Source organism: Nymphaea colorata, chromosome 3 (genome assembly GCF_008831285.2).
Source record: "Nymphaea colorata isolate Beijing-Zhang1983 chromosome 3, ASM883128v2, whole genome shotgun sequence".
Classification (NCBI taxonomy): Eukaryota; Viridiplantae; Streptophyta; class Magnoliopsida; order Nymphaeales; family Nymphaeaceae; genus Nymphaea; species Nymphaea colorata.
Genome location: NC_045140.1, coordinates 5,157,454 through 5,180,993, shown reverse-complemented (window position 1 = coordinate 5,180,993; position 23,540 = coordinate 5,157,454). Strand labels below are relative to the sequence as shown.

The following is a 23,540-nucleotide window of genomic DNA, read 5'->3' as shown; positions in this document are numbered from 1 at the left end:
TTTTGGTTCACGGATTTTGGTTCACGGGAGGAGGGCTTGATACATATCCACAGTTATTGCACATGTGAAACGGCGAAGAACTGTTAAAATAATAATCACATGTTAAAAAGGGACTTGCATAAAGTAACTTGAAAGAGAATATATATATATATATATATATAAAGAGAAAGAGTTGATAAAATGAAAATTCATAACAAAATTTAAGGAAATTTTTTTTTCTTAAATACAAAAACAAACCACAAAATAAAAATAAAAAGACCAAATATACAAGACCAATGCACATGAAAACGAAATAAGGTGAGTAAGGAGAGAGTGGAAAAAATGAGTGACACAGTCAACCAGCCGCAAACGGAATACGGTGTTGCAGCAAATAGCAAAGAGAGAGAGAGAATTTGATTTGGAATCAATTTTATTGAATTTTTCAAATTTATGAGTACCCTTTGGATTTTTTTTAATTTACATTTTAAATACCGTGGCGTTGAATCGGAAAACAAGTCGGGCCCGGACCTTAGAAAAAAAATTCCTCCTAATGAGGATATGGATTTGAGATTTTAGTATTCATAGCTATATATGCCCAATCCGATCACATTGGAAACCTGAAATATCCGAACGTTCGGATTACCCGAGATCCAACGATGGAGCTTTACAACTCAATTTGGCAAGCGGATCTTATGAGTGCGGCCCCGAACATTTAACTGGACCCGGAATCCATCCGACTCGATATGGTTCAGATCCAGATCTAACCCGAACCCGTTTTGGCAGCCTACGATCACGGCATCTTCGCGAAACGAGCGGCCGGGCACCGGTGGGCCCCACCGGCGCCCCCTTTCTATGGCCCTTTTTCCGTTCCACTGCGACCCGCTGGTTCAACTCTCAGACAGTAAACAGTGAACTGCCCTCTATAAGATGACCTTCTTCAATGCCCACATCATGTACGTGTGAGAGAGAGAGAGAGATGGGTGTGGTGATGGTGGCGGTGGCGGTGGCGGTGGTGGCGGTGGCGGCGCTGCTGCAAAGGTGTGAAGGAGGGTGGGGAGGCGACGGCGTCATGAAGGCCAAGGTGAACGTGACGGCCGCCTGTAGCTTTCCGGCGATGTTCAACTTCGGGGACTCCAACTCCGACACCGGCACCAATGCTGCCTGCTTCTACAGGTCCGTCTCCCCCAATGGCATCACTTACTTCAATAAGCCAAGCGGCCGCGCCTGCGACGGCCTCCTCCTCGTTGATTTCTATGGTACCTACCACCCCCTCTCTCTCCCTCTCTTACTTAAAGCACATTTAGATTGCCACAATCTGAGAATCCTTCATAAAGCAAGATTGGACTTCATTCATTATTGTCCTTAATTTCTAGTTACCTTTTCCCGGTAACAACGCCTGAAAGGAATCCGAAAGTTGTTAACTTTTCGGTGGATATCTTCACCGAAAAATCAGCTATGCCTATGCCCTTGAAACAAATTTTGGTTAAACTCTTAGATTTGATCCCATAGAACTTTTCTTCTTCTCTTTTTTTTTTAAGGGATGCCACTTTGTTTCGAACTAGATCCAATTTTTATGTCTGTGCCGTTTATACGAATCCGAATCCCCGATCGATCCGTTCAATTCATTTATTTGAAATAGTTTTAAAGTGTGAAATCATGATGTATTCAACAGTTAAGGAAACGTGTTGCATTAGCTATGATTAAAAATACGTCGTCTAAATAAGAAACTATATTTGCTGAAGTCAAGATTGATCGAAAATGTTTATATAATCTGCGGTGCCTCCTTTTACTTTACCCACTAAAAGTAATAACGCATATTTAACTTTGTCCAAGCTAACTATATCAAACTTAATTAGGGGAATACTTTCGTATTCAGTTATATTTCCCATTTCTAATTTTTCATTGACCAGTTGACTAGACAGGAAGGCACCCCCATCTTTATATATATATATATATATATATATAAGTTTAAGAGCGTCGGTGCAGTGAAATCAGCTTTGACGAAAAGTCGACACTAAATGATAATTTATATCCAATGAAGCGTGCCCAATGTTTTTCTTATTTCATGTGAACTCACGTGTTGATCTACATGCCGAAGCGGTAGTAGACTAATTCTTTTCTTTTTTTGTCTTTTCTGGGGACTGAAGTTCGTCGGCAGACTTTGCAAAAGGGTCCTACATCTCCGGCTAGGCTGCAATATGGTTCAGTTTTGAATTTTCACCACCTTCAAGAGGTCCTAATAATAAAATTTAATTGTTTTAAAAGCATTAACATGTAAATATAAGAGCGTTATTTCAACATATGCCCAGTTAAAAATTTTCAAAAATATATGTATAGTTTCTTTTTCAAGGGGCCATAGCACAATCATCCCTAAACTATATGAATATAAGTCGTTCATCTTCTCTATAGTTGCTGACAAGTCAAATGAAAAACCTCTTATATCTAGGCAACATTATTGGAACTCTCAAGTGAAAAATAATAAATGTATTTTTTTACAAGTAAGAGAATTACGAACCACATATTAAAAAAAGAACCAAAAGTTCATCCTCCTTTCTCTCATGTCCCCAAAGTATAGGGCTGCTTTCATGTCTAGTAATTTTAAGTCTTCCATCTTTGCCTTTGCTATCTCCTTAGTGTCATGCTCCATTCGTATAGGAATACACAATCTACCAACCTGACCGGCTATGCAACTCCCTGTAAAGTAATAATGCAATTCTTTTATTTTTTTAGACTAAAAAAAATAAGATGTGTTTATTTATTTTATTTTGATAGGCTTTGCTTCACCCTTGACTTGCTTGGCACCTGTTTCAACAAATGGTTAGAGTGGTTTATGAGGAACTTCAAAAATTTAGGCGATCTCCTAAATAAATTTAACAAAAATATAAATATAATTTTAAAAATTTTGTTAGAAAACTTATTTTTAGCTAGCAGGATGATGAAACCTACTGAATAGGTTGGGACCAAAATTAAATCTCGTGATTTCGTGAAGCCAATGCAACCAAAGGGTACGTCCGACTCCGATTCCCCCAATAATTTACACCGTCCTTGTTTTACGTTCCTCTTTCCTAAATTTTACCACAGTTAAAAAAAAAACAAGGGACGTAAAGATAGGGCCGGGCCCCACGCCTCTGCTTTGGCTCGAACCCAATTTAATAAATACAAAGCAAACAGTCTTAATTTTGGAGTAGATTCATGAGATACTTAGAAAGTGTTGCTGTTGTCGCACTACCCCTTGACAACACTTTAAATACAACAATGAACACCTTGATTTGTACCTACTCATAAAATGAATCGATGTTGCTGATTCAATTTTTTAACACCGGTTTAGAATGCTTCTAATATCTTATTAATCTTCAAATTAATCAGAAGTTATTATGTACCAGAAAATTTCATGTGCAAAATGGATCTTTTGAGATCAGACAAGCATGAACACTATGACTTAACTCTCTTCTTGTCAAACAATCTTACCTAAATCTTGGCAATATTGAATTGGCAGCCATGGAACTAAGCTTACCGTTTCTGCATCCGTATCTGGACTCAATCGGACCAAATTTTCGGGGAGGAGCAAATTTTGCGAGCGGTGGATCGACGATCCGTCCACAAAACAAGAGTTTTACTCAAGGTGGTGCTAGCCCTTTCTCTCTAGACTTTCAGTCATACCAATTCATGGAACTGAAGCAGAGATCCAATGACTCCATAAATGAAGGTATATCAAGCAGTAATTCACAATATTTTTTTTTTCCAATTTGAACAGAAGATTAATCTAAAAGCATTTGTGTTTAAGCACTAAGAGGTTGCTTGACGACAGTAACATTTTGTTTATGTCCAATGAATCCATCCTAAAAAATGGGGTAGATTCATAAAACACCGTGTTTGATAAATCTATAGTATTTTTTTAGGGCAGACTCATGAGATAATAACAATGTGTTACTGTTACCAAACAACCCTCTCAATGGTTCATTGAATGCTTTAAATTCAAACTTTTAGTTCTCACGTTGCTGCTGCAATTCAGGCTGCTGGTTTGCAGGCATGCTTCCGCGAATGGACGATTTCACCAATGCTCTATATACGATTGATATCGGACAGAACGATTTAGCGGCCGCCTTCTCATCCATGACAAACGATCAAGTCCGTGATACCATTCCGGATATTCTTGCCGGATTATCGCTTGTTGTAGAGGTAAAGTTCAATCTCATCCTTGGAAGGGTAATTGAATCTTTTCTCTATCATATTTACCTAGATACACACTTCATCGAGTCAGGTAAAAATCCATGGTTCATCAAACTAAAGATCTTAAGTCAGACCTAAGATTTACACTTAAATTCTTTTTTTTTTTTTACTTTTTTTGCATTGATAAAAAGATCTAATTCAACATCAGAGAGGGGAGGGTTTGATCTTAAACGCACAGTTCTCAGATCCCGAGGATTTCAAATCAAGGGCAATCAAACATCCCTTCCTAGTAAAAAATATGTCCATGAAGGAGAGTTGGACTTCAGATCTGCGGATCTGAGATCGTTGGTGAATAAAGATCATCACAGATATCAGATCCGCCGCTACAGCTTTTGGAGTGCAAGTAAACTTCGATGAATGTACAACCAGGAAAGTCACAAAGGCCCACCAAGGCATCTTGGTCAGAATTTGGAATCCATTTCTCCAACATCAAGCATGGTACCACTGCACCGTTTGCAGGGCCATAAAATTTGAGATCTTTAAAGATCTGAGATTTGGTGGAGGTCCCCCTAGTGACTTCACATTTCATTCTCTTTTGCTTTCATATGTATACTTTATGCATGGTAAGTATTTATTGTTCTTGATGTTACTGGTCTGGAGTAAATGAGTCAAACACTTAAAAGGTCAGATCTGATTCTGAGCATTTCAACGCTGCAAGAGACCCAAGCACAGTTTTGACATCAAACTGTTAAGGTGGCGATCTGGTCGAACATTTGGTGGACCAAGAGACATCAGATCCATGGATTTAAGATCTCAAGAATGCAGATTGGTCGGTAGTTGGTAAGGCGGAATCTGGAATGGCAAGTGCAGGTGGTTTAGTTAGCGAAGTTTTCATTTAAAACATGTCTTTTTCATGAAAAAAAAAGACATTCAATTTTGTCTTTTCAGAAAAAAACTGGCCTAAAAAAATGCATCTTTTTGAAAGAAAAATCCTGCTGGTCTCTATCTAACGAAGTCGAACTCACTGTTACCAACTCCACTCGAGAGCTCAAGCTTGAGTTCAAACTCATGTTATAAACGAGTCAATAAGGAGAAAAATGTGATGGACATTTTCATTATCTAATATTAGTTTACACTTTTTTCTTTTTGTTTTTCTCTTAAATATCCATTAGATTTAGATGAAAAGCTATATATATATATATATATATATATATATATATATATAGTCACCTAGCCATCTGATCTACACTATTTAATTCAACATGATGGATAGTTAAGAGAAAAATAAAAAAAGGAAAGGTGATGGATATATTCATCATCTACTATTAGTTTATATATTTTTTTATGACATTGGTTAGATAGCTGAGTGATTCTAGATGACTCGAGTCATAGTTCAATATATATATATAGAGAGAGAGAGAGAGAGAGAGAGAGGTGTGGAAGGAAGGAGAAAGTGAGCAACCACAACTCTTGCCCTTAATCCTTAGGACATCACCGATAGTCTCTTTACCTCCGCGACATGTAACACTGAAGAGAATCAAACCTGACACATGTTGTATATGCACAGCAGGTCCAACCAGCTAGGTTATAGACCAGTTATAGAGAGAGAGATTGGCAGGTATATGACTTTTAGTTGCATGACTCTTAAGGAACGATCTTGACCGTTGATCTTTTTTATGTGAAAGATTGAGAAAAAAAATAAGAAAAAAAACTTTTACTTGTTGCTAGCTGACTAAAACATCGCATCTCCTTTTTTTTCTTTGGTTTTCTCTTAGTTTTCCATCTTATAAAGATCAAATACAAGTCATGCACTTAAAGGTCACTTAACTTACCTACTAATTTCTGCATGAATGAGTGCGCGTGTGTGTTGGTAGTAAAATTTTTAAGTATGGTTGGTTCTGGTGCAGAACTTGTACTGGCAAGGAGCAAGATCATTTTGGATCCACAATACGGGTCCAATTGGATGCCTGCCCTACTCGGTCATTTTCAAACCTGCAGAGGATGGGGAAATAGATGAGGTTGGATGTATTCAGTCACACAACGAGGTGGCTCAGGAGTTCAACCATAAGCTGAAGCAACTGGTCTCTAAACTCAGGAAAGAGCTCCCACTTGCTGCACTCACTTATGTCGACATTTACTCTGCAAAATATGCATTGATCAGCCAGGCCACCAATCTAGGTAAGCTCTCTTTTTTCTCTTTGCTTTTTAGAGTAATGTACCACATAAAGACCCGCCGGAGGAGTTCCGGCGGACACCACGACCGTAGATCACTCCACCAAGCTCATAGGATGTCACAAGTTCAAAAAGATCACCCACAAATGCCAAGGCGATTTGGTTATAGGGATGTCAATGGATCGGGTTCGAATCAGATGCACCCTTAACTATATCTGTTTTTTTCGAATATTCACATATTTAAATTCATAGTCAAATATTAATAAAGAAAATTCATATATGCATTTGAATCCGAAACCTGATTTCATGATTTAAATCCAATTTTTTCATTTATATTTGATCCTGAATCTAAATTTTGAACCAAATTTGACAGATTTTGAAAATGTAAGAGCATTGGATATAAGATATTCATTTAAAATTAAATTCGATCCAAATTTGAATCCCATTAGATATTTATATATTCAGATCCAAAACTAAATCTGATCGAATGTCATTTCTTAAATTTGAATCTGATATGATTTCTTAATTGGATTTTAATTTTTTTTTCATATCCGATTTTTTTTTTTGAAACGGTTCGGTCAAATAGCCGATTTAAGTCAAATATATTAACATTCCTATCTACTTCCTGTTTGGTTAGCTGGGTGTGCTTCATGCAAGAAAAGCACATAAAACTGGCATTGTCCAAAACTTAGTTTTTAGAAAAACCTCGTTTTCAAAAGGAGAGTGAATGACTCGACAACCAGGATAGCAAAACAAGTTATGTTTTGTGTGTGTCACCCAAACACAAAAGCTACCTTTTTTATAACTTACTAAAAGTTTGATTTTCACAAACCAAGCGTTCACAAAAACTAGGTTTTTGGCAGTGGCGGAGCCACATGGTGACTGGTGTAGGCAGTTGTCTGCAACTGCTTCACAAAATTAGTTTAATATATATATTAATGTTTTGATAAGTTTGATTGTTATAAATATAAGTGCCCCAAATAAATTAAAGGTGTTGAATGAATGTCCCTACTAGAAAAAATTTCTGACTCCACTAGTGGTTTTTGGTGGTTTCATCGCAACACCCTCTAAGTGAATTCATTTACATGGGTACAAAAATCCTATGAGCTAGCCAGAGCCTTTGTACATTGGCAGACAATTAATTTTTGAAATATTTTACGAGGCTACACTTAAAAACCTTTGAAACAAACTCAATGAGATTGTAACGCTGTGCAGGCATAATAGTTCACCACATAAAGGGGCTTGGGTTGAAATCTAGAGGTGGTTGTTGTCATGTCTGAGTGCACTTTTTTTCTATACCATAATAAGTCTCGAAGCAAATTCTATGAACCTTGGAAGTAGAGGCAAGTAGCCTTTCTTAAGGTTGGTGGAAAAAACCATTCACCCTTAAAAGCAGGGGTGGAGCCAGGATTTTCTTCAAGGGCGGGCCAAATAGGGGTTGAGTTTTATGGGTTGGATTTGGGTAGGGCCAAACTTAACTCACACTAAAAATTATATGTAAGCAAAAAAAAAAAAAATCATTTTTACACTATATATATATCATTTGGTTGGGGTGGGGCCATGGCCTAAGCAGCCCGCCCCCGCCCATGCTTAAAAGCAGTGGTGAAGGCAAGGTAGGCCCGTATGGGCCCTGGCCCCCTTCAAAAATCTTTTTTTTTTTTAAAAAATTTACATGTAAACTTATAAAAAATTTCACTTGTTTTATATAAAAATTTTAAAAAATGATATTTTGGCGTAGTCAAAATTTAAAAACTTTAATTCAACAACCTCATAAAAAGTTAGTGACTCCACCCTTATTTAAAAGGGTATAGAGAAATGTCTAAAAAACAAGCTGCTATGAAGAAATTTTTTAACATATGCAGAAAAGCTTTTTTCATGAATTCTAGTCTGGCTTCTTCTTGATCAGGTTTTGTTGATCCTTTCAAGATCTGCTGTGGGCATGCTACCATGGACTACATCGTTGGCTGTGGAAATGAAAAGATGGTGAACGGCACCAAAATTCAAGGAACTTCATGCAGCGACCCCCTGACTTATATCAGCTGGGACGGCGTCCACTACACCCACCGAGCCAACGAGATGATCGCCAGGCAGGTCATCGATGGCTCCTTATCGGACCCTCAAATTCCTCTTTCCGCGGCCTGCAACCGGGTCGGCTAGAGCACCGCTAATTCATGTACATTTGCCGGCCGGCGATCGGAAACACGGCCGCCGCCTCAACATGAAAGTGATCAAAATTTTAGGTTTGAAATGCATAGCTTGTAGTGACCGGTAGCTTTGGATGAATGAATAATGTGAATAGAAGAGGGTTGTGTTGGTTTCCATCTTTTTTTTATTATTTAATTTCCTTGATGGGTTGAGGACTCATTCTATTGAGCTGTTTATTTTGGACATGCCCTTCCCCAATTTTGGAGTTATATATACGCTATATGTATTGTGTTTGAACTTTCATCTTTTTGTTTTGTTTTTTTTTTTTTTTTTTAATCTAAGGAATGTATTCAGTGCTTCTCAATTTTGCATCTGTCAAGTTACGTTTTGACTATATATATTCTATTATACTTATAAGCGGGGATATCAACCGAATATACTCTTAACCATCAGTTTTTTTTTTTTATATATATATTCACTTGTTTATATTTGAATACGAATGAATAAAAGTTATATTGGAATCTGAAATTAGGTTGTAATCCGAATCTGAATCAGCATTTATTTTTTCATTCACATCTAAATCCGAATTTTGAACCAAATTGGACGTTTGATATAGAGTATTTGTTTAAAACTAAATCTGAACCAAATTCAAATCCGAATCTGAATGGATATTTATATATATCCAAATCTAATCGGATCTCATTTCTTATATCTAAATCCGTTTTGATTTCTTAATCAGATATATTTTTTTTTTTCATATCCGACTTTTTTTTGGAACAGTTAAAGTCCGATATATTGACATCCATAATTATGAGTCTGATTGACCCCAGCCAATGAAAAAAAATAATCACATTGAAAAAAATAAAATTTTTTAATTGCGCCATGTATTTTTTGGATTTGAATTCAGTTGGTCCTACCCAGATTTAGAGGTTGGACTGTCGGCCCGCCCCTAAAAAAAATCCTAGCTCTGCCCCTAAGTGCCTGACCATTGACTATACGATCCTGGAAAATGAATCTTAGTAAGCAAGGCTGCAACTTAGATCTCGGGTCATTTCTTGTTTCCTTGTGTGCAAGGGGAGTGAGAGGATTACGACCCATTGCCTAAAAAAGGGCGCCGAATGGAGGATTACAACCCATTGCCTAGAAAAAAAGAGACAAAACTCATGCAATGAAATGAGTTGAGCCTGAAATTTGATCCAAAGTCCTCGATTGGACACTGTTCTCAAATTTGTTCTAATTAGTCTTCTTTTCCATCCCCTAATTGGAGATCACCACTCCTGATTAAGTGAGAGCCTTCGATAATTCTTCTTCCCCACGGATGGAATTTGTACAATTTTCCCATTCTTCCATTCACTACATTGAGCGGCGCCAAACATTAACTAGATTGGCTTTCAAACCTGATTCAAGTCGAGTCCTTTAGGAGGTGTTTGATGGTTCAGAATTTTGATTCAAAATTGAAAGTTTCAGAGTCATAATTCCTCCTTAAATTGGAATGGAACCAAAATTCCAGGTTTTACTTTCCTAATTCTAGAAACAAAATACTCTGTTTGTTGTCAACTTTCAAGAATGAAAGTTTCAGGATCATATTTCTTCCTCAAATTGGAACGGAATTAAAATTCCAGGTCTTAGTTTTCTAATTCCAGAAACAAAATACTCTGTTTGTTTAATAATTTCATGTTCTTAAAAAATGAGCATTTTGATTTTAAAATTCCATGATTCTAGATATATCAAACGCCTCCTTAGGTTACATGAATATGTTGAAATTAATACTTCGAGACCCACAAGTGATGGTCCTTGGTTCAGCAACTCTTCATCTTAGAGCTCTTCACCTTGCAATTGGTAAAGGTGACAATTCGTTTCATACATATGACTACATGCTTAGAGAGTGGGTGTATGGTTGCTGGGAAATTTTTGCTGGCTGCTTCTATTTAATATATATATATATATATATATATATATATATATATATATATATATATATATATATATATACACATATATATAATGGGGAGGGGGTCAGACCTTAAATCTTTGAATTTGAGATTCTAAGGAGGCATTTGATTACTTTGGATCTAAAATCCATGGATCTGATGCAGATTTGATATGACATATTTTTGCTGATAAGATTCTTATTTTCTTTCTTTGTATTGAGAAAAGGTCGGATTTAAGATTGGATGGCAGAGAGTCTGATCTTAAATCCTTAGTTCTCAAGTCTAAGTCTTGAAGCTCTGAAATCCTATCAAACACTCCTTAAATGATCTCAAATCACCTCGGATTTAATTAAATCCGAGATTATCAATGAAATGAAAATCCGTGCACAGCTCTAGTGTGAAATCATGTGAGTGGTGTTGTAGCTTGGTAATGTGAAACAAGAAGGTGCCATCATCGATATTGAATCCTGTAAGATGGCAGATGCATGTGGTAGGGAACAGCATGTGACCCGACCTCACTATCTGTGCACATGCCAACTGGCCTTCATTATGCATTCAACCTAGGGATGCACACAGCTCGCATTTGCCATACATTCATATTAGCCTCTATTGACTTCAGATCCAGATTCAACGTGGTTGGTTTTCCTGAAACTGCATCCCTGTCCAATCCACCTGTTCTTATACAACATTTACATAGGCAATTGAGACTATATTGATTTAGATTGAGATTCAAACTAAACTCGGTGTTTAGATTGATCATGTCGGACCCATTCAATAGTTAATTTGCATTCACAAAAATATGCTTTTGTGCTTTAAGTGGTGAGGGTTTTCCTGAGTATAATACGGCGAGTTTGAAAAAAATGAGAAAAAAGCAATGGTAAATTTTTCAAAAAAAATTAAAAATCATGAAAAAAATAAGTGACAAACTAACAACTCAAACATAAAAAAATAAGTGAGCAAATAAAAATCAGGAGTTGGGCATTAAAAACATGTTTTTTCCGCTTTAATGTTTTTTTTTAAAACAGCATTTTTTTAAGTTTTCAATGCCTGACTGATTATCGTGTTTTTTGTTTTTTTGGAAAAAATGTATTTTTTGGGACTATGGTTTGTACGCTTTACTACATTTGGATTTTGTTTTCAAATTAATAATCAAATCCCATTTTCTTTACCAATTGGATTTGAGTTCAGGTGCACTGACACCCCTAACTGGACTGGACAGGTCTCCCTGTGGGCGGACCAACTTCTTCAGGCCCTCCTGCACGGTCATATCTGGTCTGCACTGAAAAAGTAAGCTTTTATCAACATCTATCCATAGCAGTGGCTGGAATCTGGCCACTTCAACTGTTCACATGATACTGACAGAAGAGAAGAACAAGATAGGAAGGGATATCTTCAGAAAGATCCAGTTGTAAGCAGTAATCATCTTTTTCATTTATTAGAAGAACCAAGATGTAAAACTAGCTTCACAACTCCATTAGACCCCACATATCCATGGCCACCATGTGATGCCCCCCCTTCCCTGCTGTGCCCCTTGCTTCAGTTCCACCACCATCACCGCCCTCCATTTTTCTGCTGTTCACTCCAACTTCCAGGCATAAATGTACAAACAGAAGTCAGATGACAGCTGGGAAGACGAACACAAAGACGACGAGGATGAGGAGGATGATAATGATCTTTGTAGCGATGAACAGGGCTTGAAAATGAAGAGGGCATGTCTGAGTCCAGGACTAAACAGCCAGTCATGGACATCCCAAAACACTTCGACTGGAACCTTATCGATGTTGATGTTCTCATTACCTCTGAAGTTCCATTGCAAGTGGTTCACCTGCATGACTAGGTGTCCATCAACTCTGACCACCATTTCTGGGTCGTCGAGCTCGGAAAATACGCCATTAATGGAGGTGTATTCTATGGAGATGTCATGAACTGCGCCTTTGTTATCGAATTTGGCTTTGGTGGTGAATCTTTTCTTGCCAAAGATATGTTCCTTTCGCGAAACCAATACGGCTTCGAGCAACGAAGGCCTCGCGCCGGTTCTTCTGTAGGCCTCTTTCTTCATGTTGCCCAGGTGCAGGGTTACCTCCTCATCAGATATGATCACGACATAGTAATCGCCCTGAGGCTCGGGGTCGCTTGAAAATTTAGCTAGTTTGAGATCCCAGAAAATGTCTACCGGCTTACCATTGATCTGAAAACACTTGGAACCTTGCTTCCTCCAAAAGGACCAAGGTTTGAGCTCGACCTTGCAACTGTGCTCGTCTTCTCCGGCCGATGATCCTTCAATTGAGATGGAGAGGCCGTGAGCCAGTAAGTTCTTGCACCATGTAACCGTGATCAGTCTGCCGTGGCCGGCGATCTTCGTTCTGTATGTCGACATCACGAAGCTTTGGCCTGACTTTTTTGCCATGGGCTGATCTTCTGTGAGCTTCTCACCAGCAAAACACGAGGGAACGAACGTTTTCTGTTCCTCCATACTGTACAACAGTAGCTGTAACTAAACCTTTTTTGCTACGAAGGTAACGGAAGGGAGAGAGAAGGATGGGGGGAGAGGGGGGGAGAGAGAGAGAGAGAGAGAAGGGTATGGGCATGCAGTTGAAGATGTTAGAAGAGCCAATGATCCTGTGGATCAAATCCCTTGCTTTTCACTATATGCAGAAGAAAAGAATGAAGAAAGAGAATGCAAGGGGAGAAAGGGAAAGGCTACTCAGATTTAGATATGAGACATGGTAGGCTGGTGAATGTGGAAACATCACATCTTCCAAGTAGCTTTAGCGAACAATGTGGTCGAATGGGGCCTTTTCATTGCAATAATAGAGAAATTTTCAAGTGGGTATACCCAGAAATTTTCAAGTGGAGGAAGTCTGCTTTTATGGTTAAACTTTGGTGTTCGCTCATCTTTTTCTTTTTTGCTTGTGAAATCGAAGACTGGTGTCTTTTACATTTCCGTCTACGGAGATTTAGAGAGAGATCCATCTGAAGTGGAAAGAGAAGGAGCTTTTTTCATGATTTTGGGGTTTGAAATTCAACGTATGCAGCAGTTGATGTAATGAGTGCTCGCGTAAAACTGTAAAAGGTTTGGAATTCCAATGTCGGTTCTGAAATTAATTTATGTCACAAAAAAGTAGAAAAGAATCAGGATAGCAGTCAAGAAAATTAAGAGGTCTGGCGTTACAATTGATTGGAGATGAAATAAACAATGGGTATTTGGCTGGTGAAATCTAAAGAATTGTAAAGATATAAGAACAGCAGAGTCAGCTGCGTGCTCTGACAAGGACTGTTCCATGCGATGCCATCTCGTCCTTTGGGACTTGCTCTTTCCAAACAGCTGAAAATTTTTCACTTCTTTGAAAAAGATAGGCATGTTTTCTGATCCATATGCAAAGATGGAGCCCTTTTTTAGTGAAGAACTAATAAAGTACTCCCATGTGCACGTTATGGTACTGCGGTTCAACTATGATTCTGGACAAAAATCCCCAGAGCCGTGGCTACATTTCACAGCAATCCTCCTCGTCCCGTTGCACAAACTGACCTATCCTCTTAACATTTATCTGGCTTTTTTCCATCTGAAAGTGCAAGTACGACTTCACTATTACAATCGCTTCTCGTTTTTATCTCTTTTCCTTTTTTGAATTGGCAAGCTGAGATCTGTAGAGTCTTACCAGATTCTACCATGCATCTCGGGAATCGAACTCTTAATCCTCCTTTAACTTGGTCATAGTCATAACGCTACTGCTATGGAGATTCTGTAAATTCCCTACCCAATCTTCTCCAGTCATGAGTGGCCATGCCTCATGGAGGCAGGCAAGTGGTAATATCTTCTGTTAGCGAGAACGGTTTGATTTCTGCAATAATTGGAAATTATCTAATGAACTTCCATGTAATTTTCTCATTATGGTCTGCCAACGATGTCAGACTGGAATTCAGACGCTCCCATCATTTTCTGACAAGGATAATGCTATTGTGATATATATATATATATATATATATATATATATATATATATATATATATATATATATATATATATATATATAGAGAGAGAGAGAGAGAGAGAGAGAGAGAGAGAGAGAGAGAGAGAGAGAGAGACTTCATAAAGAGACAAGCTGTACTTGCATTATTTAAATTTGTTATGGAAGTTAAAAATTTCGAAAAGAATTGGTGATGTAGAATTACAGCTGGTGAGTCTAGTTGTCCACCAAAGACCAACACATGGGAAATTTGATCATCACTGTCACAGCTGGCAAGTTTACTGTCTACTTAAAGGCCAACAGATGGAAGCGCTTGTCAGCTGCAGATGAAATGCTTAAGATCAATGATCATCACTGTTATGTCATCCAAGTTGCCTCTCTTTGCAGCTAGTCCAACGAGCTCCTTGCATGCCACCAGGAACCCACACATTGGTGGTGGTTGGTTTGGGTTCAGATTCTCCTGGTTCAGTCTCTGCGCTTTTATCCCATGCAGGTTTGATGTTCTCCTCATCTTTAAAGGAGAACCAATGTTTTCACTTCTCTGTTCATCATGGCCTTCGGTAGTCTCCTTCATACTCAACAAACTACTCTTCGACTCCAAAAGGAGGTTCATGACAGTATCAACAGCTTCTTGATTGCCCACCTGTTTATAACGATAATCAGAGTGAAATTCACCTCTGAAGCAATGAAAAAGATAAAAAGTTCCGTAGCACTATGAACTTGCTCTGTCGCTATGCTAAAATAAAAGAACCATAAATATTTTTTCTTGTGCAAACACTATAGAAAAGTGTGGCGGAACTAAAGATTCCAATTCATCAGAATTTGATTCATGAATTGACAGAAAGAGAAGTTGGCAACGATTATAGAAACTTTATGTGGGTCAAATCTGGTGACAAGGGAATAATAAGTACACTTATCAATAAGGAATATGGCCCAACGTTTAGATGATAAATTTTAAGGTTCTTATCGTGCACAGACTTTTTCAAATAGGAAAAAGTCATCTATTGCGATGTCTAGACATTAAAGAACGATGTTCCTCATACCACCTACGCAATATTTAATCTGAAATAGCTCTTATTTCGTTTGGGAATTGTAAAAATGTTATTTTGGGTAATGTGGTTTTCCTTTATCAAAAGAGGAAAAATGAAAAAGGGCCAGAAGAAAAGCAACAAAAGTGGGATATAATCATGCAAACGGAGTGAAAACACTAGACAACAAAGGGCACGTCATAGATGAACAGCCCCCCCGACCACCTTGAATGCTCTGCAATATAATATGGTTCCAAGCATAAAAATACTTGAAATCTGGATAAAGCAAAGGTGTGTGTGTTGTGCCAAAGATGATAAGTCTCATGGGCTGTTCGGATGAGCTTCTTTCTTGTTTCCCTTCCTTGCACAACCATAATTGGGAACAGTTCACGTACAGATGCATAATAAAAGTAGGATTTTCAAAATCAGAGCTGTCCATAGCAAAAGTTTAAATAGATAGAGGTTGCAGGAAGAAACACAAACCCCGAAAGATCACCTGCATCTAGCTTCTGTCTTCCAACATGAGCTGGATAGTTAACTAAAAGCCAACATCGAATTGGCCCACTGAGATAGCTTTGTAGCATGAAAGCACTTCACTATTGTTACTTATACACAGTTGAGATGGATGTGTGATGTAACTCTAGAAGCTGACGCAACAAATTCACAGGAATTTTCAAGATAATCAAGTTACAGATACATATATATGTAGACGTACATTGGGGTGTGTTTGTGCATGTGTGTGGCTTATAGATGAAAGACTGGAGTTTGTCTGAGTTATCGATGTGTTCTTTGAATTTACCTTGCATCGTTTATGTTTCAGTTGAGATGTCAAAAATAGATAAAGCCAAATTGTTGAATTTACCACATGATATTGCATGTATCTAACCAAAAAGCCTATTCAGTTTCAAACGTTTAAAGACAACAGCTATTTAGATACTGGACCATGAAGAAACAAGGCATACTTCACATGAATGAAAGTGCATGTGTGGTATGGACATATCTAAGCTTGAAAAAGGTGTTCTGATATTGAAATATTTGTCTGTGTTTATTTGTCGTTTATGTGTATGCCTGTGCCCAACCATGTGACAGGCATATGTATTTGCAAAAAAGGCACGGAGGAGCTGAAAGAAGTCTATTAACCTTTTCCCACAAGCCATCAGAAGCTAGGATCAATAGTTCCATGTCATCTGTTATAACCAGTCCCTTTGAATCAGGTTCTGCAAGCACCCACTCCTTCAGATGACGATCACCAATGCTTCTGGTTACAGCAAGCACCCCATCCACCCTCCACGTCCCATGGTGAATGTCAACATAGCCACCCTTGAACAAAGACAAGAAAGCACCGTGAACAAGAAATCATCTGAAGTAACTGATCAGTTGGCAGGAAATGGAGCTACCTGCGCCTCAATTCTCGCCTGCTCATCTTCTCTTGAAGCCCTATGATCACAAGTAAGTGCTTCTGCTACACCACCTCTGCAAATAACAGCCCTACAATCACCCAAATTTGAGACAATGATTTCACCATCTTCAATAAATGCTGTGACACAACATACTCCGCTGTTCAGCCCCTGATATAACACAAAGAACCCTCTGTTTGTTATGGAGAAAAAGTAAAAGCATGCCAATATCAGATTGCAGAAAATTAAACAGGGGGTGATAACAATATGTCGAGGACAATTCATAACTTATGGATATTCGACAGCAGTCCAGCTTATTCTCGCCTCCTTGAACATTAACTATAGGGGAAAAGTTTTATAATACCGTAAAGCCTTCCCTTTCTTGACGATACTAAAGTTTGTATAAATGAAAGCACGGCCTAGATATGCATAGAAAAGAAAATCAGGTTTTTATGCAGTATACTAGTATCTTTTCTGAAATTATCACTTGGCAAGAACAGACATAGCTTGCTCGAGAATCTAGGAGAGAGTTGACCAATGTCAGACCTTCACCATTGTTCTCTTCACCAACTTTTGTTTCTGGTCTAAGCTTGATCCTGCGATCTACATGAGTAGCACCAGTAAGCGTGTCTATGGTCCACCTACATTTTTGTCCTTGTGCATAAACGATTTGAAGGTCCTGCCAGGATGAACTAGGAGATTCTAAGAGAAGGGAAACTGATTGTGGCTTGTCTTGGTTCTGAGGTGCCTAATTCAAGTACTTTCTACTTTAACCTTGATTAAGTTCCATACTTCACCAAGTGGACAAGGTTCCAAACTCGCAAGAACCTCAAGAATTATTGATAATGCTCTAGATTTTCATATATCTTGCTCAAGATAAGCCAGCTTAACTAGCTTCATCCTCTGCCTTCCTTAATCATTCTCTGCAACTCTAGGAAACCAATATCCACAACTACCCCCACCCCCACGGTCCCACCTCCCCCCACAAACCAAAAAAAAAGAAAGGAAAAAAAAAGGAAATGAAACTTGAGATTTTTTTTCTAACCGAAGGCAAACTGAAAAGGAAAAAAGGAAGATCACTAAGACTTATAAGTCGTATAGTCATTCCAGGGAGGATTTCTTCAGGTAGTAGTAGGCCAAAATTCAAGATCACTTATACGACTTCAACGTTCAGTTAGCCACAAGTTTTCAAATGATTCTCGAACAGGGAATCTCAACGAACCTATGAAAATTACAGAAAGTTGTACAAGTAATATATTTTACGAAAGTAATGCGAACAGAAAAATCTTCTCATTTGCCCTTCCCCACGAACCTATGAAAATTACAGAAAAGATAACAAGAGCCACATGAGTAATTTTTTACAAGTTCTTTGAAATAGCTCCAGAATACCTTACTCAGGAACTCTTTATCTGTCCTAAGGTATGCAGATTTAGCGGCTTCCACCTTGCTAAGACCTTCATATTTCTCTGCCATCTCAAGAACATGCTTATGCAAATTCTCTGCTACATACTCTGCTGCATTTCTACCCCCATGCCCATCATATACTCCAAAGAACCCCTGTACCATAAGTACCATAAGAAAACCAATTACCCATGTGATAGACAGAGCAAAAACAAGACCAGAAAAATTTAAGCATCCATTAGCAACTTCACCGAAGAATCTCTAGCACCACCTTCTTGGGGTCTCCTCGATAGCCTGAAATAATCTTGTGGCTGTCCTCCATGACATCTCTCACCTTCCCTTTCTTAGCATAAACCGCGCATCCGGCGGCGCTGTAAGCAACGGTGGACTCGTCATTGCTTCTTCTAACACTGGGGGTCGAACTGCACAACACCCTCGAACCTTCAGGAATTTGCAGAGATGGTGGTCTCTTTCTTTTCATCAAAAGCATGCTGCCAGAAACAGGGACAGAAGAAGAATAAGACGGGTCCTTTGCTGATTCAGGCAATGCTGCTAATGGGTTTCTTGGAGATCTTGCGCTCGAATCATTGTGGAGAAAGCTAAGGCAAGAATCTTGAAGGAATCGGTGATGGCAGTTCTCATCCAGCGCCACAATGCAAGAGGACATTTTGGGGAAATTTACAAATGAGGCAACGGCTAGAAAGGAGGAAGAAGAAACCCTCTTATTCTAGTCTTGCATTTTAAAAAAAAAATGAAGAGAGAGAAAAAATGAGAGATGTGGCCTGGTCAAAACTGAGGGTGTCTGCCAAGAAATTGACCTGCAACGGTCCATGTCTGCCATACTTCTGTTTTCTTATTTACTTGCTTGTTTTATTTTATTTCCATATTATTTTGAAGGCAACGGGAGGAGGACGGAGTCAGATCGGCATCATTGTTATTGAACAAATTTTGTTGGTATTTTGGTATCTGGAAATCCATTAAATAATATATATACCAAGAAATATCTTTCTTTTTATAACTTATATAACAAATGATTGTTAACAAAAGAAAACATAGAAAGAGAGTAAAATTTTGAAGCACTAAGTCATGAAAAAAACTTAATGCCCTCATTATAAGCACCGCCGTTGAAACTGCTGACATTAGTTTTGGATTCTTCGGACTCGAGAAAATGAGACTGACTTGGTCATATTACCTTAATTACTCATTGACTTGTTTCCTTTGAATTGGTTCTCTCTCTCTCTCTCTCTCTGTTCATCTTTATCTTCGGGCGTATCTTATAATCCATAAACTTTTAGGTGACAGAGATATTTGATATTTCTCCGAAACTGTGATTTCCATGATGGATTTGCTCTCATTTTTGCTAATTTCCTGTTTTCTTCTGTCCAATACTTTTTAGTAATATTAGCCAACATCAATTTGCCTAAATTGGATAATTTTCTACTTTTATCTAAAAATTAATTAATAAAAAGTTTAAAAATATTTAATAAAACGAGCAACAATTGTCTTTCCAACTTTATTGTGGATAGGATTGAGCATCAGGCCGGTCCAAGACTCAACAAAGCAAGCCTGAAGCCTTTGCCGGCAACATAAGCTCCACCCATTTATTTATTGAGCTGCCCCCAGCCATCAACTTAGTATTTGTTGGATGCCCAGTTTTACATCCACCTTTATTTTATGCCAAGAGTTTAAAAAAAAAAATCATCTGATGTCCAAGAGTTTGGAAAGGAGGAAGCAGTAAGTTGCCAAAGAGTTTATAAGATATATATCCGACCAGTCCGGCCAAGTTTTTTTTTTTTTTTTAATCGGGCTGAGTGACTGAGTCAAGGTCAAATAACTTACTCAAACCAAGTTCCTCACGGGCCAAGTACCTAACTACTTGTCAGATAAGTGTCTCAATAGCCACCCTTTTAATGTCGACTGGCAACATCCTATGCATAATAATGGTCTTGTTTGTAAACCAACTGTTATGGAATCGGCTACGAATCAAAGGCTGGAAATGGAGGAAAATTTGATGACTTGGAAGTGGTTGGATTTTGATTCATATCAGCAAAGTCTGCTCAACACATTTATGGGTCTGTTCATCCCACCAATATGCACGGGAGATAGCCATAATTTCCGTTAGGTAGGTGGAAGAAGGTTAGCCGGATATGGGTATATATATATACTACTTTTCATTAATGTCATATACACTACATTAATGAAACTGTATGGCATATATATATATATATGGCATGTCATATATATATATATATATATATATATATATATATATATATATATATATATATATATATAAAAGTGAGTGAACAATAATTTTAGCTATTTAAAGTTATCCAACCATACGACCAAACTCTTCTATCTAAAACAAATGGATGGTTGAGAGAAACAAAAAAGAAAAATGTTGTAAACTAATATTAGATGATGCACTACCTTTTATCATTGTTTTACCTTTAACCGTCTATTATGTTAGATCAGAAGGCCTTGATCACATTGTTAGGCGACCATGAAAAGTGAGACTCACAACTCAATTTTCTTTTATATATATATATATATATATATATATATATATATATATATATATATATATATATATATATATATATATATATATATATATATATATATATATATATATATATATATATATATATATATATAAGGAGCAAGTCAAACAAACAAATGTGAGTCATTTAAGTTGATTGCGTCATATAAACTCTGATCTACACTTCGAGTTTTTTGCCTTTTTTTCAGTTCTTTTTAACGTATACATTTGGGCAATTTAACTTCATCTATATGGTAAGATTTAAGAAAATGATGGGCATTCAAAAGGCTAAATAATTACCAAAATACTCTAAGTCAAGATTCTTGGATTCCTCCATCTGGTTTGAATGGAAAAGTTTTCACAGCACCCAATGCACTCAATCATACCATCGGATAGCCATGAACAGAAATCCAGATTGCTGAAGAATTTTCCTTCCTCTTTCTCTCTCGTTCTATATATATATATATATATAAGGTGTAAAAATGAAAATCAAAAGCATAAAAAGTAAGGGCTTACAACAAGTTGAAAGGAAACAGAGAAGTCAATTGCCCCTTGCCTAGGACAAGGGGAAGGTAGAGTCATGGTTTCTCTTTTCTGACTGGAAGAGAGGAAACAGAGAAGTATTTATTCAATTTAAATTGGTAGATGTGTGTAGCATGTCACTATTAATAAAAGAGATGTAGCTTTATGTAACGCTTAGAGAATGACTAACCAATGGACAAATTGCACAAATAATTTGACTTTTAAACAACTTTTTCATGAACTGTTAATTTTGAAATGAAGTATGGAGAAGCACGTTCACAGTCTCTCTCTCTCTCTCTCTCTCTCTCTATATATATATATATATATATATATATATATATATATATATATATATATATATATATATACACGCTAGTCTCCACAAGATTGAAGAAAAACGCATCGCTTCTGATTGCGGTGCGACTTTGGTTGAAAACGTTTGGCTGTATCAGGCACACATGTACACACACATTCATGGCCGAAAACATTGGGATGATAACCAGATCAACATACACAACACAATGAAGCTTCTTAGCGGTTTCCCTATTGCCAACCGAGCTCCTAGTTTCTCCATTCATATCACAAAATACAAAGTTGATAAGATAACCGTCAATGGACCCAGTCAACATCAGAATGGTTCCACATCGATCCCTGAACCCTTCAACCCTAGAGAGAGAAAGCAGAAAAGAATTTCATTAAACGAGACATGTCCAATGGACACACAAGCAAAAAAAACTTAGGTTGCGTTTGACAGCCTCACATGCATTTTAAACCCGAGGATGCATTAAGAAATCTTAGTAGATTGGATTTTAAATCCATATTATATGTTAAAAAAAGATTTAACAGGTCCGACCTTAAATCCATGGATCTGAACAGTAAAACAAACACAACCTGTAGAGAGAGAATTTATGTGTGAACTTAACAGGACTCCAAAATACTTTCACAATGGAGTGACCTTAGTTGGGAGATTAAAGAACAAAACCCGAGTGTGAAAGAGAAAGTGGAATCAACATTACTCAACACCGTCTTCATACAATCATCAAAACTAATTTAAGGTGTGATTCGGGAAATCTTAAATGGGTGAGTAAATATCTCTGAATAGTTAATAAATCCTATTTTCCAGCAGTATTGGTCATTCATGGGCCCGATTCGGCAACAGTATTATTTAAATTTCAATTTATAGTATTTTAAATTATTTTTAAATTTCAAACTCGAAAATAAAATGAAGCGAATTATATATATATTGCCTGATACGCAATAATTTACAATATTACTATCTAGACAAAATAAACTTACTTGGGAGTCTGATTTTTTGTTTTTCAGATTTTAATTTGAACCGTGCAACTCACGTCCAGGGACTTGAAAAAGGTTGAGTTTTCAGTAGGGTCGGGAAAGCACCGTTTGATGGGATTATTCATACCAGTTGTGTAGCCGTTCAACCATTTGGGATGACGACAACTTGGGGTACCAAAGGATATGATCGGCCCATTGAGGCCATGTTTGATAAGCCTGGGATTTTAAATCCACGAATATAAGATCTGACACTCTTATTGACACGTTTGAATACTAAAATGTTTTGGCATCTAGTCCTGGGTAGTTGTCAGGTGGAACAAAAGTTCAATGTCTACCTACCACATTTTGTGCGATCACTTGGAGCTTTTGTGCTACTTGTTTAGGTGAAGTTTTAGTGACCAAGTCTCTCTCTCACTTGTTTAGGTGAAATTTTAGTGACCAAGTCCCTCTCTTACTTGTTTAGGTGAAACTCTAATGTTGAAATAAAAATATTAGGATTAAGCAAAAACACAGAGAATTAAAGTTCCATATTTGTTTTGGCTCGGTGCTTTTCTGGATTTTTGAATCTCAATTTCATTTCTACAGTGGAATATTAGGTATTCAAATGTGGCCTAAATCTAGAACTGTACTCTCTCTCTCTCTCTCTCTCTCTTTGTGTGACTCTTCAAGAACAACTGATAAAATTGAAGCCACACCGAGAAAATTAGCATGCCACAAATTGAGAAATGGTCAAACTTTTTTGCCAAAAGTCTTTAGTGTTAGCTGGTCGGATTGATGAGTACGTAGAGAGTCTGTTATCAGTTTGATTCCCACGATTGTTAAGCTTACAAGAACAAGTTGGCTCTCTCTCTCTCTCTCTCTATATATATATATATATATAGTTGAAGTTTCTTTCTTTCTTTTCTTCTTTTTTTATTTCCTTGGATGGTCTGTCTTTTTTTTTCACAATTGATGCCGATAAGTATCTATCTATCTCTCCCAAACACTAGGCT

General features: G+C 37.5%; 3 protein-coding genes across 5 annotated transcripts; 1 reads left to right on the top strand and 2 right to left on the bottom strand.

Annotated features, from left to right (window-relative positions):
- The first annotated feature begins 949 nt into the window (after positions 1-949).
- LOC116251063 (GDSL esterase/lipase At5g14450-like) lies at positions 950-8,640 on the top strand. 3 transcript variants are annotated; one of them, XM_031625130.2, is made up of 5 exons: positions 950-1,235; positions 3,476-3,685; positions 4,007-4,158; positions 6,057-6,327; positions 8,228-8,640. In XM_031625130.2, the coding sequence occupies exons 1-5, from the start codon at positions 956-958 to the stop codon at positions 8,476-8,478; spliced, it is 1,164 nt and encodes a 387-aa protein (XP_031480990.1). In that variant the 5' UTR covers positions 950-955; the 3' UTR covers positions 8,479-8,640. The 3 variants fall into 3 exon arrangements, with proteins under 3 accessions (XP_031480990.1, XP_049932960.1, XP_049932959.1); XM_050077003.1 differs by having other exon boundaries at positions 3,992-4,158; positions 8,248-8,440; XM_050077002.1 differs by having other exon boundaries at positions 953-1,235; positions 3,992-4,158.
- A 3,161-nt stretch (positions 8,641-11,801) lies between these two features.
- LOC116249660 (uncharacterized) lies at positions 11,802-13,361 on the bottom strand. The gene has a single exon (XM_031622848.2). It carries the CDS (start codon positions 12,868-12,870, stop codon positions 11,974-11,976), a length of 897 nt encoding a protein of 298 aa, XP_031478708.1. The 5' UTR covers positions 12,871-13,361; the 3' UTR covers positions 11,802-11,973.
- Positions 13,362-14,484: 1,123 nt separating this feature from the next.
- LOC116249659 (probable protein phosphatase 2C 14) lies at positions 14,485-19,020 on the bottom strand. The gene is made up of 5 exons (XM_031622847.2): positions 18,463-19,020; positions 18,180-18,347; positions 16,791-16,961; positions 16,534-16,713; positions 14,485-15,008 (listed from the first exon to the last, which is right to left on the bottom strand). Exons 1-5 carry the CDS (start codon positions 18,856-18,858, stop codon positions 14,682-14,684), a joined length of 1,242 nt encoding a protein of 413 aa, XP_031478707.1. The 5' UTR covers positions 18,859-19,020; the 3' UTR covers positions 14,485-14,681.
- Positions 19,021-23,540: the final 4,520 nt, after the last annotated feature.

Coding starts and splice junctions, on each gene's coding strand:
- LOC116251063 (XM_050077002.1), top strand. CDS start 956: ATGGGTGTGGTGATGGTGGCGGTGGCGGTGGCGGTGGTGGCGGTGGCG. Junction 4,159..6,056: donor GATTATCGCTTGTTGTAGAG/GTAAAGTTCAAT, acceptor GTTCTGGTGCAG/AACTTGTACTGGCAAGGAGC. Junction 6,328..8,227: donor CAGCCAGGCCACCAATCTAG/GTAAGCTCTCTT, acceptor CTTCTTGATCAG/GTTTTGTTGATCCTTTCAAG.
- LOC116249659 (XM_031622847.2), bottom strand. CDS start 18,858: ATGTCCTCTTGCATTGTGGCGCTGGATGAGAACTGCCATCACCGATTC. Junction 18,348..18,462: donor ATCGAGGAGACCCCAAGAAG/GTGGTGCTAGAG, acceptor CTTATGGTACAG/GGGTTCTTTGGAGTATATGA. Junction 16,962..18,179: donor ATAAAGAGTTCCTGAGTAAG/GTATTCTGGAGC, acceptor GTGTTATATCAG/GGGCTGAACAGCGGAGTATG.
- LOC116249660 (XM_031622848.2), bottom strand. CDS start 12,870: ATGGAGGAACAGAAAACGTTCGTTCCCTCGTGTTTTGCTGGTGAGAAG.